This window comes from Rhinopithecus roxellana, chromosome 6, assembly GCF_007565055.1.
Source record: "Rhinopithecus roxellana isolate Shanxi Qingling chromosome 6, ASM756505v1, whole genome shotgun sequence".
NCBI lineage: Eukaryota > Metazoa > Chordata > Mammalia > Primates > Cercopithecidae > Rhinopithecus > Rhinopithecus roxellana.
In genome coordinates this window covers 42,557,862-42,572,273 of record NC_044554.1, presented here as the reverse complement: position 1 = coordinate 42,572,273, position 14,412 = coordinate 42,557,862, and the positions used below count along the sequence as shown (strand labels likewise).

The following is a 14,412-nucleotide window of genomic DNA, read 5'->3' as shown; positions in this document are numbered from 1 at the left end:
GCGGCTAGGGCGGGGATCAAGAGGGCAGGCAGAAGGCCTTGCCAGAGCTAGCTACAGACAAGAGGGAAGCAAAACTAAGAACAAGAGACAGGGCCAAGAGACCCGTGGGAGTAGGAAATGCCATTTTCATTCAGGTTCCTGGGGCTTTGGCCATTCCAGAAGGCTCATAATTTCTATACAAGGCCAGGCACAGTGCCTAACCGCTGTGGTCCCAGCATGTTGAGAGGCTGAGTTAGGGCAGTCCCTTGAGGTCAGGAGTTTGACATCAGCCTGGGCAACATAGTGAGACCCCATCTCAACAAAAGAACCAAAAAAAAAAAAAAAACAAAATCATCTCGTTGTAGTGGTGTGCACCTGCAGTCCCAGCTACCTGGGAGGATGAGACAGGAGGATCACCTGATTCTAGGAGTTGGAGGCTGTAGTGAGCTATAATTTTTGTCACTGCACTCCAGCTTCAGTGACAGTGAGAACTTGTCTATGTATATAAAAATTGTAGGCCTGGCATGATGACTCACGCCTGTAATCCCAATGCTTTGGGAGGCCGAGGTGGGTGGATCATCTGAGGTCAGGAGTTCCAGACCAGCCTGACCAACATGGTGAAACCCTGTCTCCACTAAACACAAAACATTAGCCAGGCGTGGTGGTGTGCGCCTGTAATCCCAGCCAGCTGGGAGGCTGAGGCAGGAGAATTGCTTGAACCCAGGAGGCGGAGGTTGCAGCGAGCCAAGATTGCGCCACTGCACTCCAGCCTGGGCAACAAGAGCGAAACTCCATCTCAAAATAAATAAATAAATAAATAAATAAATAAATAAATAAATAAATAATTGTAAACAACCCCTCCGAAAGAGGAAAGCCTTCAAACCCACTGCTGATGTGATCTCAGTTGGCTCAGAGACTATGAAACCCCGAGTCTGTGAACGACCCCCCAGGTCTTCACTGCCTTGAGCTTGAATGGACAGACCTAGACAAGATGGCAGGAGTTCTAACTGTGCTCCCATCTGAGTCCTGAAAGTGGCATCCCAACTCCTCAGAGAAATGGAATGGCTCAGAGACATCTTGAGCTATGCAACCAGCAATTAAGGCATCTGGGTGCAACTCTGCTTTTTAAGAATGTTATGTTTACCCTGAGTGCGAATTAAAATACACTTGTTCTTTGCCCATCACTCATCATGACTCATCTAAGCCAACACGGACTTACAGTCTGATTCCTTTCCTGGTGACTGTTATGGAGTGACAGGGAACCCAGCAAAAAGACCCCTGCAGGGGCTGAACCATGAAAAGGCCCTGGGGCTGGGCTGGAGTAGGCAAGAAGGTTATTTTACTTGAGCATCCTCAAACCCTCTTACATCCTTTCCTCCATGATGGCTTATTGGTGTCAAAATTTTGCATATGTGCACGCATGTGTGTGTGTGTGTGTCTCAGAAATCCAAATCTTTGCAGATGTTTTTCTCTCTGTCTAGAATATTCTTCCTTGCACACCTCCTTCTTTACTTATCTACATTAAACTCATTTTAAAATTCTTAAATAGCATTTCTGTAGGGAGGTTCCTCCCAACTCCCTAGACTAGGCTATATTCCCTTACTATATTTTCCCATAGCGCTGCTCTATCTTGTCTTTTCACACTCATCACAGTGCTAATTATTTGTTTAATGAACAGTATTTCCGTCTGACTATAAATTTCATGGAGATAGAGACTCCATGTATTGACTGTGGTAGCCCCAGTGGAAATGCCTGCTGGGCTACAGAAGGCACTCACCAAGTTTCCATTATAATCAGAAATATTCAGTTGAACTGTTGGCCATCAATCACATATACCCCTCCATGAAAGACCAGTTTGTGAAATCTCAAGGCTCACTCTGTACTTGGGCAAGACCAGGAGCTTTGCTTTGAACTGTATCACAGATAAACTTGGGCTTTTTTTTTTTTTTTTGAGACGGTGTCTTGCTCGGTCACCCAGGCTGGAGTACAGTGGCGCCATTTCGGCTCACTGCAACCTCTGCCTCCCGAGTTCCTGCCATTCTCCTTCCTCGGCCTCCCGAGTAGCTGGGACTACAGGCGCCCGCCACCACGCCCGGCTAACTTTTGTTGTCTTTTTTGGTAGAGAAGGGGTTTCACCGTGTTAGCCAGGATGGTCTCTATCTCCTGACCTCCTGATCCACCTGCCTCGGCCTCCCAAAGTGCTGGGATTACAGGCATGAGCCACCGTGCCCAGCCCCATATTAATTTTTTAAACTTCAACTTTTGTTTTAGATTCAGAGGATACACGGGCAAGTTTCTCACATGGGTGTAGTGTGTGATGCTGAGCTTTGGGGGAACGACTGATCCCATCACCCAGGCACTGAACATAGTACCCAATAGGTAGTTTTTCAACCTGTGGCCGCTGTCTGTCTCCCCACTCTAGTGGTCTCTGGTGTCTGTTGTTCCCGTCTTTATGTCCATGGGTACCCAATGTTTAGTTCCCATGTATAAGTGAGAACATGTGGTATTTGGTTTTCTGTTATTGCATTAATTCACTTAGAATAATGGCCTTTCACTGTATCCATGCTGCTGCAAAGGACATGGTTTCAATCTTTTTTACGGTTACATCGTATTTTATGGTGTCTGTGTACCATATTTTCTTTATCCAATCCACTGTTGACAGCCACCTGGATGATTCTATGTCTTTGCCATTGCGAGTATCACTGTGATGAACATATGAATGCAGATGTCTTTTTGGTAGAATGGCTATTATTAAAAATTCAAGACCGTGAGCTGTGGCTCATGCCTGTAGTCCCAGCACTTCAGGAGACTGAGGCAGGCTGATCACTTAAGGTCAGAAGTTCGAGACCAGCCTGGGCAAGACGGGGAAATCCTGTCTCTACTAAAAATACAAAAATTAGCTGGGTCTGGTGTGCGCCTATAGTCCCAGCTACTCGGGAGGCTGAGGCAGGAGAATCACTTGAACCTGGGAGGCAGAGGTTGCAGTGAGCTGAGATCGCGCCACTGCACTCCAGCCTGGGCAACACAGCAAGACTCTGTCTCAAAACACACACACACACACACACACACACACACGCATACACACACACACACACAAAGTTAAAAAACAACAGATGTTGGCAAGGCTACAGAGAACAGGAACACTTGTACACTGCTGGTGGGAATGTAAATTACTTTAGCCACTGTGGAAAGAAGTGTAGAGATTTCTCACAAAACTTAGAACTACCATTCAACTCAGCAATCCCATTACTGGATATATACCCAAAATAAATAAATCATTCTCACAAATGTTTTAACAATCCAATGCACCCACACAGGAATTCTGCGTTTTATTCAGTCCATGGGATTCATGATAAAGGCAAGACATCCTTTGGTAGTCTGGGGATCTGAAAGTGTGTCTCCTTTGTCTTCCTTTAGAAAGAACTTCCCAGCAAGATGCAACAATCTTGGGTGCCATGTTTTTATGTAAGAGAACAGAAGAAGAGAATGCCTTTTCTTCGTAAACGGACTGATACATTGGAGAAAGACTTTACGTCATTTAAAAGTAACCTATCTTTTCTTCTGTCCTTGGAGAATTTTTTTTCTCTCTTAACATTTAGACGCATTACTATAATACGCTTTGTTAATAGTTTCTGATTACTATTACTCAGAGCAAGATGAAACCTTTCAATTTCCATCTCATTTATTTTCTCAATTCTGGCTTTTTTAAACGTCCTTTTCTGTATTTATTGTTTTGGTCACAGGCAAGCTGCCTTTCATGCAGGCCAGAGCCCTAGAGTCAACTGCTATTTTTGTTCACAGTAAGACTTTCTATTCTTGTGTTCTTGTGACAGATCTTTACTTACTGAGGATGAAATTAAAAAGTAACAAAAAATTTCAAAGATCGTTAGAAAGATCACAGATTGACCCATTTCTTGGTTAAAAAAAAAAATCAAGAAAATAGTGTTCTCACATGAAAATTTTTCCATTGAATGAAAGCATAGGGTTTTGGGTCATTACTTGTAGGTAAGCTTGTATATGTAAATGTATGTGTATACACGACATGAAAATTATATATATGCACATATACATATTTACATAAAGCCCTGCTTCTTTATTCAGGTGGTGGGGATGGATTTCTTAAGAATGCATTTATTACGCAACTCATTTGAGCTCTAAGCAGTACAAAATAGCACAAAATGAAAGGAGAAGTAGTATTGTCTCTGAAGCGCCTTGTGTATATTATTCCATTTGAAAAAGGGAGCTCTGTCATCAGGAACCCTGTAGTCACCTGGTGGAGGCACCTGTACATGAAGTTAAAAAGGTAGTAGATGCTGGTGCCTACAGGGCTCTGGCTGTGTAGGCTGGAGTAAGAAGAAAGGACTCACTTTGGGCCAGTGTGGTCATGGAGGGATACCTGGAGAAGGGACTAGAAAGAGGTGGATTCTCCCTTAGGCTCCTTTCTACTAAAAGGCCATGCATGTGCCAGGAAGTTGGCTAAACCTAGAGGTGGACCAACAAGGGCACATAACTGTTACCTGGTGGGGTGGGAGGGCTTGGTAAACACAGGGAGCTGGACTCCCTGCCACTCCGGAGTTTCTGGTTCAGTAGGTCTGGGATGGGGCCCAAGAATTTTCACTTCTAACAAGTCCCCAGGTGAGGTGAAGGCTGATTGGAAACATGAGAACCAGAGAATTCTGTGTAGACTCAGAACCCAGGCCTTTGCCTTTCTGCAACCAACAGCACCCAATCCCACTTTAAGAACTGGCAGAAAACCAAGGTTTATGTCAAGATCAGCTTGCAGCCCACAGGATGATGTGGTTTATGGAAAGTTAAGAGGCAAGTAATTGCACTCTATGGTGACATCTATGACCCTGAGGCAAGTGACACTTTAATAAAGACCTACCCTGGGTGGCAGGGGAGCTGAATTGTCATGGAGGAGACAAAGCCAGGGAGAAATTGCCTGGGGGCAGACTGGGCTCTGCAGAGACCGTTCATTCCAGCCCATCAACAAGGAGTGAGGAATCCCCAAACTGCTTTCCACAATGGCTGAAAGAACTTCAAACAGAATTACCATTTGACCCAGTAATCTCATTTACTACTGGTTATAGAACCAAAAGAATACAAATCATTCTACCATAAAGACACCTGCACACGTATGTTCATTGCAGCACTATTAACAATAGCGAAGACATGGAATCAACTTAAATGCCCATCAATGGCAGACTGGGTAAAGAGAGTGTTGTACATGTATGCAATGGAATACTGCACAGCTGTAAGAAGAAGGACATCATGGATGGAGCTGGAGGCCATTATCCTAATCGAATTAACGCAGGAACATCCAACCAAATACCGCGTGTTTTCACTTATAAGTGGGAGCTGAACATTAAGCACATATCGTCACAAAGAAGGAAACCATAGACACTGGGGCCTTCTTGAGCGCAGAGGGTGGGAGGAGGGTGAGGATCAAACAACTACCTATCAGGTACTATGCTTATTACCTGGGTAATAATCTGTGCACCAATCTGCGCTCATTGAGGTGTCAATTACCAATACAGGTAATACACAATTCACCTATATAATAAACCTGCACATGAACCCCTGAACCTAAAACCAAAGTTAAAAGAAGAAAAATAAAAAATAAAATAGACCAGGCGTAGTGGCTCAAGCTTGTAATCCAAGCACTTTGGGAGGCCAAGTGGGGTGGCTCATAAGGTCAGGAGATTGAGACCATCCTGGCTGCCACGGTGAAACCCCGTCTCTACTAAAAATACAAAAACAAAATTAGCCAGGTGTGGTGGCGGGCGCCCGTAGTCCCAGCTGCTCGGGAGGCTGAGGCAGGAGACTGGCGTGAACCCGGGAGGTGGAGCTTGCAGTGAGCCGAGATTGTGTCACTACACTCCAGCCTGGGTGACAAAGCAAGACTCCTTCTCAAAAAATTAATTAATTTTTTTTTTTTTTTTTGAGACGGAGTCTTGCTCTGTCGCCCAGACTGGAGTGCAGTGGCCAGAGCTCAGCTAACTGCAAGCTCCGCCTCCCGGGTTCACGCCATTCTCCTGCCTCAGCCTCCCAAGTAGCTGGGACTACAGGCACCCGCCACCACATCCGGCTAGTTTTTTGTATTTTTTTGGTAGAGGCGGGGTTTCACCGTGTTAGCCAGAATGGTCTCGATCTCCTGACCTCGTGATCCGCCCGTCTTGGCCTCCCAAAGTGCTGGGATTACAGGCTTGAGCCACCGCGCCTGGCCTAATTAATTAATTAATTAATTTAATTAAATAAAGGCCAGGCATGGGGGCTCATGCCTGTAATCCCAGCATTTTGGGGGGTCGAGGCGGGAAGATCACCTGAGGTCAGGAGTTCAAGACCAGTCTGGCCAACATGGTGAAATCCCATTTCTACTAAAAATATAAAAAATAGCCAGGTGCAGTGGCACGTGCCTGTAATCCCAGCTACTTGGGAGGCTGAGGCAGGAGAATCACTTGAATCTGGGAGATGGAGGCTGTGGTGAGCCGAGATCATGCCACTGCACTCCAGCCTGGACAACAAAGCGAGATTTCATCTCAAATAAATAAATAAAAAACAAAAAATAGGGAGTGAAGACAGAATGTATGTGATCCCACAGTCTGGTGGTACAGGGGCGTTGGTGGACAGGACTGTGCTGCTGGGGAAGAACCCAGGAGCCCCCTCCTTGCTTCAGGGATCAGAGACAGCCACACAGTGCTGCCTGCTAAGCAGTTCCCACCATCACCACCAAGCCTGCAGAGCCTCACACTCAGACCTTTCCTGCCAGGTCACTGCAAAACAAAATGAATCATTTCTGGAGATCTAATGTACAGCATGGTGGCCACAGTTAATGATACAGTATTGTAGACTTTTAATTTCCTAAGAGGATAGATCTTAAATTAGATCTTCTCACCAGCCCCCACACACAGTGGTAATTAGATGGAGGTAATGGATGTGTCAATTAGTGTGATTTTGGTGCTCGTTTCACAATGTATATGTATATCCAAACCTCACCTCACCTGTATACCTTAAACATGTAGTTTTTTTGTTTTGTTTTGGTTGTTGTTGTTGTTGTTGTTGTTTTTGTATGAGACAGAGTCTTGCTCTGTCACCTGGGCTGGAGTGCAATGGCATAATCATGGCTCACTGAAGCCTTGAACTCCTGGGCTCAAGCGATCCTCTTGCTTCAGCCTCCTGAGTAGCTAGGATTACAGGTTCACACAACCACACCTGGCTAATTTTTTATCTTTTGTAGAGTTGGTGGTTTTGTTATGTCACCCAGGCTGGTTTTGAAATCCTGGGCTCAAGTGACCCTCCTGACTTGGTTTCCCAAGTCACTGGGATTATACGTGTGAGCTAATTTTTTATTTTTTGTAGAGACAGTGTCTTGGTATTTTGCCCAGCCTGATTTGAACTCCTGGGCTCATGTGATCCTCCTGACTCGGCTTCCCAAGTCACTGGGATTACAGGTGTGAGCCACCAAAATCTGTATATGTCAATAACATCTCAATAAAGCTGTTAAAACTAAATCTGCGGGTGTAAAAACTAAACCACAAATGCCTTTGTTAGAGAGACGGGGTCTGTCTTGCTCTGTTGCCCAGGCTGGAGTGCAGTGGTGCCATCATAGCTCACTGCAGCCTCGAACTCCTGGGCTCAAGCCATCCTCCTACCTCACTCTCCAGAGTAGCTGGGACACAGACATGCACAACCACGCTTGGCTAATTTTTTATTTTTTGTAGAGACAGGGTCTTGCTCTGCTGCCCAGGCTTAGCTTGAATGCCTGGCCTTAAGTGATCCTACCACCGTGGCCTCCTAAAGTGTTGGGATTACAGGCATAAGCCACTGTGCCTGGCCTGAAAATATTAATTTAAGGAGATCATTTAAGAAAAATTTAAGAAGAGAACAAAACTCAATGGCAGTGGGAACCACCCTCTCCAGCTAATGCCCAGTGTGGGTTGCCAAGGCATGAAATCTATCAGCCAAGTTTTAGAGAGGGGAAAGCCTAGGTTTCCCTACCTAAGGAGGGGTGACAGTGCAGCTCATGCATCTCCCAGGGACAGGGCGGAGTAAACGAATCTGTCATTCATCAGCTGTAAGAAGCTTTAAATATACCCCACAGATGATCAAGCCGCTCTGCTCACAAACGTGGACACACCAAGAGGAAGGGACACCATGTCACAAACCTTGATTCCTAGTTCAATATTTTCTCCTCCGTACACATCCATGCCAGGATCCAGAAGACCGATTTCACCGAAGAACTTCCTGTTGACCACAAATGAACAGCCTATCATGGCTGGGGTCCTGCGGGAGGGAGAAAGAAAGGAAGCTCATTGAGGTGTCAGCACCAGAAGCCCTTCCATTGGTACCGTCCTAGCATGTACTGGGTTCCAGTCTAGCAAATCAAGTCACTTCCCTCAATTCCCACACCTCCTCTCTCTGTAAGGTTGTCTTTTTTTTTTTTTTTTTTTTTAAGTCAGAGTTTGCTCTTGTTGCCCAGGCTGGAGTGCAGTGGTACGATCTTGGCTCACGGCAACCTCCGCCTCCCGGGTTCAAGCGACTCTCCTGCCTCAATTTCCTGAGTAGCTGGGATTACAGGCATGCGCCACCATACCCGGCTAATTTTGTACTTTTAGTAGAGATGGGGTTTCTCCATATTGCTTAGGCTGGTCTCGAACTCCCGACCTCAGGTGATCCGCCCACCTCAGCCTCCCAGAGTGCTGGGATTACAGGCTTGAGTCACCGAGCCTTAGCTTCAGAAGCATCTAGGGATAATGTGGCTCACTCGTAGATGGTGTAAGGGCTGGTCTCATGTATCCCATGGCGTCTGCACACATAGGAAGTGGTCCCTGCCGCACTCTGTTGACAGCTGAGTGATAGGATGGGGATCCTTGTGCAGTCTCAAAGAAGCTTGGAGGTGAGAAGCAAGATGCATCACTCCCCACCCCAGGAAAAAGAGAATGAGCAAGCTAGGAGTGCAACGGAAAACCGGAGAGAAGGAGATTGCAAACAAGGGCTCCAACCTCCATGTTATGGTGGGAGAACGTGGACCAGGGTGGGGTCTTTAGAAAAGGGTGAAGACTCAGGGAGGAAACACATACTAGTGCCTAGAGGCATCCATCAGAAATGGCAAGGAGACCACCGCAGCCCGCAGAGAGGAGGTCTCAGCAGGACAGACAGAGAGAGCATCTGTAGAGTAACCATAAAGTCGGGACAAAGGATTATTTTATTTTTATATAAATTCATCCCCTTGGTTGTTTCTTCTGGGGAAGGCTAAAGGCACAAGTTGACCTATTGAAAATTAGAGACAAGAATCATGTGAGGCAACCTGTCAGAACAACTATTATTAAAAAGTAAAAAAGGCCGGGCGTAGTGGCTCACGCCTGTAATCCCAGCAGTTTGGGAGGCCGAGGCGGGCGGATCACGAGGTCAGGAGATCGAGACCATCCTGGCTCACACGGTGAAACCTTGTCTCTACTAAAAATACAAAAAAATTAGCCGGGCGCGGTGGCAGGCGCCTGTAGTCGCAGCTACTCGGGAGGCTGAGGCAGGAGAATGGCGTGAACCTGGGAAGTGGAGCTTGCAGTGAGCCAAGATCGCACCACTGCACTCCAGCCTGGATGACAAAGTGAAACTCTGTCTCATTAAAAAAAAAAAAAAAAAAAAAAAAAAGGAAAAGTAAAAAAAACAAAAACAAACCAAACAAAAAACCACCAGATGTTGGTAAGGTTGTGGAGAAAAGGAAACACTTATACACTGTGGCTGGCAGTGTAAAATAGTTTAGCCCCTGTGGAAAGCAGTTTGGACATTTCTCAAAGAACTGAAAGTAGAACTCCCATCCAACCAAGCAATCCCATTAATGGGTATACACTCAAAGGAAAATAAATCCTTCTACCAAAAAGACACCTGTATCCCCATGTTCATTGCAGTAATATTCACAATAGCAAAATCATGAAATCAACCCAGGTGCTCATCAATGGTGGACTGGATGCAGAAAATGGAATACTATACAGCCAGGAAAAAGGAACAGCATCGTGCCCTTTGCTGCAGCACGGACACAGGTGTTCAACACTAGTGCGGAAAAGTTTGTTTTCCAGATTTCAGTCCAGGGATCAACTTCATCAGCATCAACCCAGCAACTCCTTAGAAAATGCAGCTTCTGGCCAGGCTAACAAGCAAATTAATGCAGGAACAGAAAATCAAATACCATATGTTCTCACTTGTAAGTGAGAGTGAAACATTGGGTACACACGGGCTTAAAGATGGTAACAATAGACAGGAACTCCAAAAGCAGGTAGGGAGGGAGAGGGGAGAGTTGAAAAATTACGTATTGGGTACTCTGTTCACAATTTAGGTGATAGGATCAACAGACCCCCAAACTTCAGCATCACTCAATACACCCATGTATCAAATCTACACATGTACCTCTTGTATCCAAAATTCTTAAAAAATCATGTGAGAGCTGCACGCAGTGGTAATCCCAGCACCTTGGGAGGCTGAGGCAGGCGGGTCACAGGGTCAGGAGATCGAGACCACCCTGGTCAATATGGTGAAACCCCGTCTCTACTAAAAATACAAGAATTAGCCAGGCGTTGTGGTGCATGCCTGTAGTACCAGCTGCTCGGGAGGCTGAGGCAGAAGAATTGCTTGAACCTGGGAGGCGGAGGTTGCAGTGAGCTGACATGGCGCCACTGCACTCCAGCCTGGGCAACAGAGTGAGACTTCGTCTCAAAAATCAGTTAATCAATCATGTGAGACAATACAACACATGTATATATGTGCAGGGATTGACGGGAATGCTGTATTATTCTACCACGTTCTTTGCAATGTTGTATGATGTATGGGACCATGTGTTGCAAATGAGAAAAACCATACTGATAAATATTAAGTATTGTATTACATTGCGCATTGTAGCATAGTATCAATAGATAATTTATTATATCTTTTTGCCTCTGTTTCCAGACTTTATAGGAACCCTTATATAACACATTCATTGAGTAAATATTTTCTCAGCATTTACCAAATCATGCCCTTTTCTATAGCTGGATGTACTCTAGATCCCAGATGCAGCTGGAGACCACTATCCTAAGCAAATTAACTCAGGAACAGAAAACCAAAGACTGCACGTTCTCACTTGTAATTTGGAGCTAAGCATTGGGCATACATGGAGATAAAGATGTCTACGGCATTTTGCTCGTGCTGTAGAAGGTGGGAAAACAGAAGAGATACTTCTGTCATCCAAGCAACTAAGAGTGAATATAATAATAATATAATTATTATTATTGTTATTGCAACTATTTATTGAGCAATTTCCTGTCTCAAGCACAAGGTACAAAGTGCTTTCCATGCACATCTCATGTATGTAGAGCCACAACCTACTGAAGGAGGCAGAACCATCCTCATTGAACAACTGAGGCACACGGAGATTAGGTGACCTGAGTCACAGAATAGAGCTCAGCATCTGCCTGGCTTCAAAGCCCTTGGTTTTAGCCCTTTTGCTTAACTGCACGCCTTGGAAAAGGCTTCCTGGAGGAACTGGTAAATGCCCACACTGCCAAAGGCCAGAAACACCGTTATGATGCTTCCCTGGGCAAAAGAGACACCTCACGCAGGAGGCCCATTGAAACACCACTGGGGCCGCCAGGAAGCTATTAGGTGGAATTCTTTGGAGTGGAAGTGCGGACTGTAGTCTGAGACCCTCATCGGCCGGTTCTGACTTCTAACTTGAGTTTGACCTTTGCATCCGGGCTTCTGGTTCCACAAAAAGCCACTAGGTACCCACGTGGTGAGGCAGCAGTGGATGAGCCTCTTCATTCACCTTCAGTGGTGGCACCAGCATGAAATGTGTAGAGTTGAACGCTGGTGCTGCCGCTGAAGACTATAATTGCATAAGTCAATGGAGTACCCTAGATCCCAGTTAAATCTTTACAGGGGGCCGGCGCGGTGGCTCATGCCTATAACCCCAGGACTTTAGGAGGCTGAAGTGGGCGAATCACAAGGTCAGGAGTTTGAGACCAGCCTGACCAACATGGTGAAACCCTGTCTTCACTAAAGATACAAAAATTAGCTGGGCATGGTGGTGTGCACCTGTGATCCCTGCTACTCAGGAAGCTGAGGCAGGAGAATCACTTGAACTTGGGAGGTGGAGGTTTCAGTAAGCCAAGATCGTGCCACTGCACTCCAGCCTGGGCGACAGAGCGAGACTCCATCTCAAAAAAGCAAACAAACAAAAACTTCTACAGGGTATTGTTGTGTGGATTAAATAAGAGAAAACCTGCAATGGGCCCAGTGCACACAGCAGGAGCTCAATAAGTAATGTGCCTTCACCTTCTTACTGGGAGGTGCCTTCTGTGTTCTTACAGAAATCTCAAGCCAATCACACTTATGCAAACAGGACCTTGCTTCTGCTAGTGTAGCAGGGCCACCCTGGACTATGCCAGGGAAAAACATGGCTTCTAATGTCCACCATTTCCTCCCAGCTCTTAGCCCCTTTTAGAGAAGCAGCCTGACCTTTAGTCTGGAAAAGCACTGAATGAATCCATTCCCTGGCCTCAGCTAACTGAACCAGAAAATGAGCACTGATCCCAAGCCTGGTCAAATTATGTTTCCTCTGAAGCTTGGAATTAGGTTTCTCCTGAAGGGGTGGCTTTGGAAATGAAGACAGCTCTAGGAGCTAGAACTCAATAGACTTATACGTGTTCAGGGCTCAGGCTGCCATTGTGGGCAGTTCCTGAGGGGCTCCATGCACATGGATGATTGAGCAGGAGGAGGCACATGGACAATGGAGACTACATGGGTGTGGGGGTGACTGGCTACCCGGGAACCCTGGCTTTCCATCTGCTGAGAGCCCTGACTCTGCTCTCTGCCCCTAAGTTATAGGAGGGTCCTTTGTGTCTTTGCAATTGGTCCTTCTCCACATAAACCGTGTTAGATACGTTTCTGTTCTTTGCACCCAAATGGTGATGATGACCTACGCTAACCCCTCCTACTTACGATCCAGAGCAGGAAAAAAAAAAAAAAAAAAGGTTTATCTCGCAGCCACAAGAGGAAGGTTGCAGGCAAGATTCCTTCTGGAAGAGCTGGAGTCAGAGTCTACCCAAGACACAGGTACCTAGGTATGCTGGCATCAGCACAGAAGTAGAGGACAGGGAGATGTCCTTGTGTTAGCTCCATTTTCTAGACAGCATTTGTGAGCACATCAAGAAATTCTGGTAAGTTATAAAAAATCTCCCCAAAAGCCTCTGCTTGGAGTCTGAAAGCATCCAGCATTGACAAGAGTGTGTAGTGAAGACCCTGCTCTCAGATTCTGCTTTCTAACCTCTCAGAGGCAAACAGCGCAGTTAAAACCACAGAAAGCGCTCAGGCCACAAACTCTCCCAAAGCAGTGGCTTTGGGCATTGCCCTGTGTGCGGAAAACTTGTTTCCCAGAGTTCAGTCTAGGGGCCGACTGTACCAGCATCAACCCAATAACTCCTTAGAAAATGCAGCTTCTGGCCAGGTGCAGTGGCTTGTGCCTGTAATCCCAGCACTTTGGGAGGTCAAGGTGGGCAGATCACCTGAGGTCAGGAGTTCAAGACCAGCCTGGCCAACATGGCAAAACCCTCATCTCTACAACAACAACAAACAAACAAAACACACACACACACACACACACACACACACACACACACACACACACTAACCAGGCCTAGTGGCATGTACCTGTAATCCTAGCTACTCGGGAGACTGAAGCAGGAGAATCGTTTGAACCCAGGAGGCGGAGGTTGCAGTGAGCTTATCGCACCACTGCACTCCATCCTGGGGGAAAGAGCAAGACTCTGTTTCAAACAAACAAACAAAAAAAAAAAAAAAAAAAAAAGGAAAAAAAGAAAAGAACCAAAAAAATGCAGCTTCTTGGGTCTGGTCCAGAACCAATGGCTGGGTCCAGAGACAGAACTCAGAGATTTGTGTTTGCACCTGCGGGACCGTGCTGTGCCTATGGAGCCTTCTACCCCACTGGATGTTCAGGTATCTCCCTGACAGCAGAAAAGTTATGCCTGTCATTTTTCATGGTATTTCCAGCAGCTAGAGCACTCACCAAATACTGCTGAGTGAACGAATGTGCAGAACAGATCTAGGGGAGGACTCCTGGTAGGGAAGAGCGCCATGATGCTTCAGGAACCAACTGGATATCAGAGGAGTGTGTTCTAACTAGGAGTGGGAGGGAGGGATGAAATATGGAGGAGGGGGAGCAGGATGAAGTGCCAGAGACAGGAAGGAGAAGAGAGGAGAGAAGGGGAGAGGAAAGGAGAGAGGAAAGAGGGGAGGAGACAGAGGGATTAGAAGCTCATCACATCACCTTCACTGAGGAGGGGAGCAGACAGTCTTCCTCCTCTTCCAGATCCCTCTCAGTTACCCTTTGGGTAACATCTTTCCCTGTCAAGCGGCCTGATTTTTTTTTCCTTGAGATGGAGT

The 14,412-nt window shown here is 46.2% G+C and overlaps 1 protein-coding gene across 1 annotated transcript in view; it reads right to left on the bottom strand.

Moving 5' to 3' along the window:
- GALNT17 (polypeptide N-acetylgalactosaminyltransferase 17) overlaps positions 1 to 14,412 on the bottom strand; it is a 612,717-nt gene that overhangs the window by 142,357 nt on the left and 455,948 nt on the right. The window contains exon 6 of the mRNA XM_010376806.2: positions 8,145 to 8,262. Within this exon, the coding sequence (XP_010375108.1) occupies positions 8,145 to 8,262 (118 nt within the window). The remainder of the gene's footprint in view (positions 1 to 8,144; positions 8,263 to 14,412) is intronic.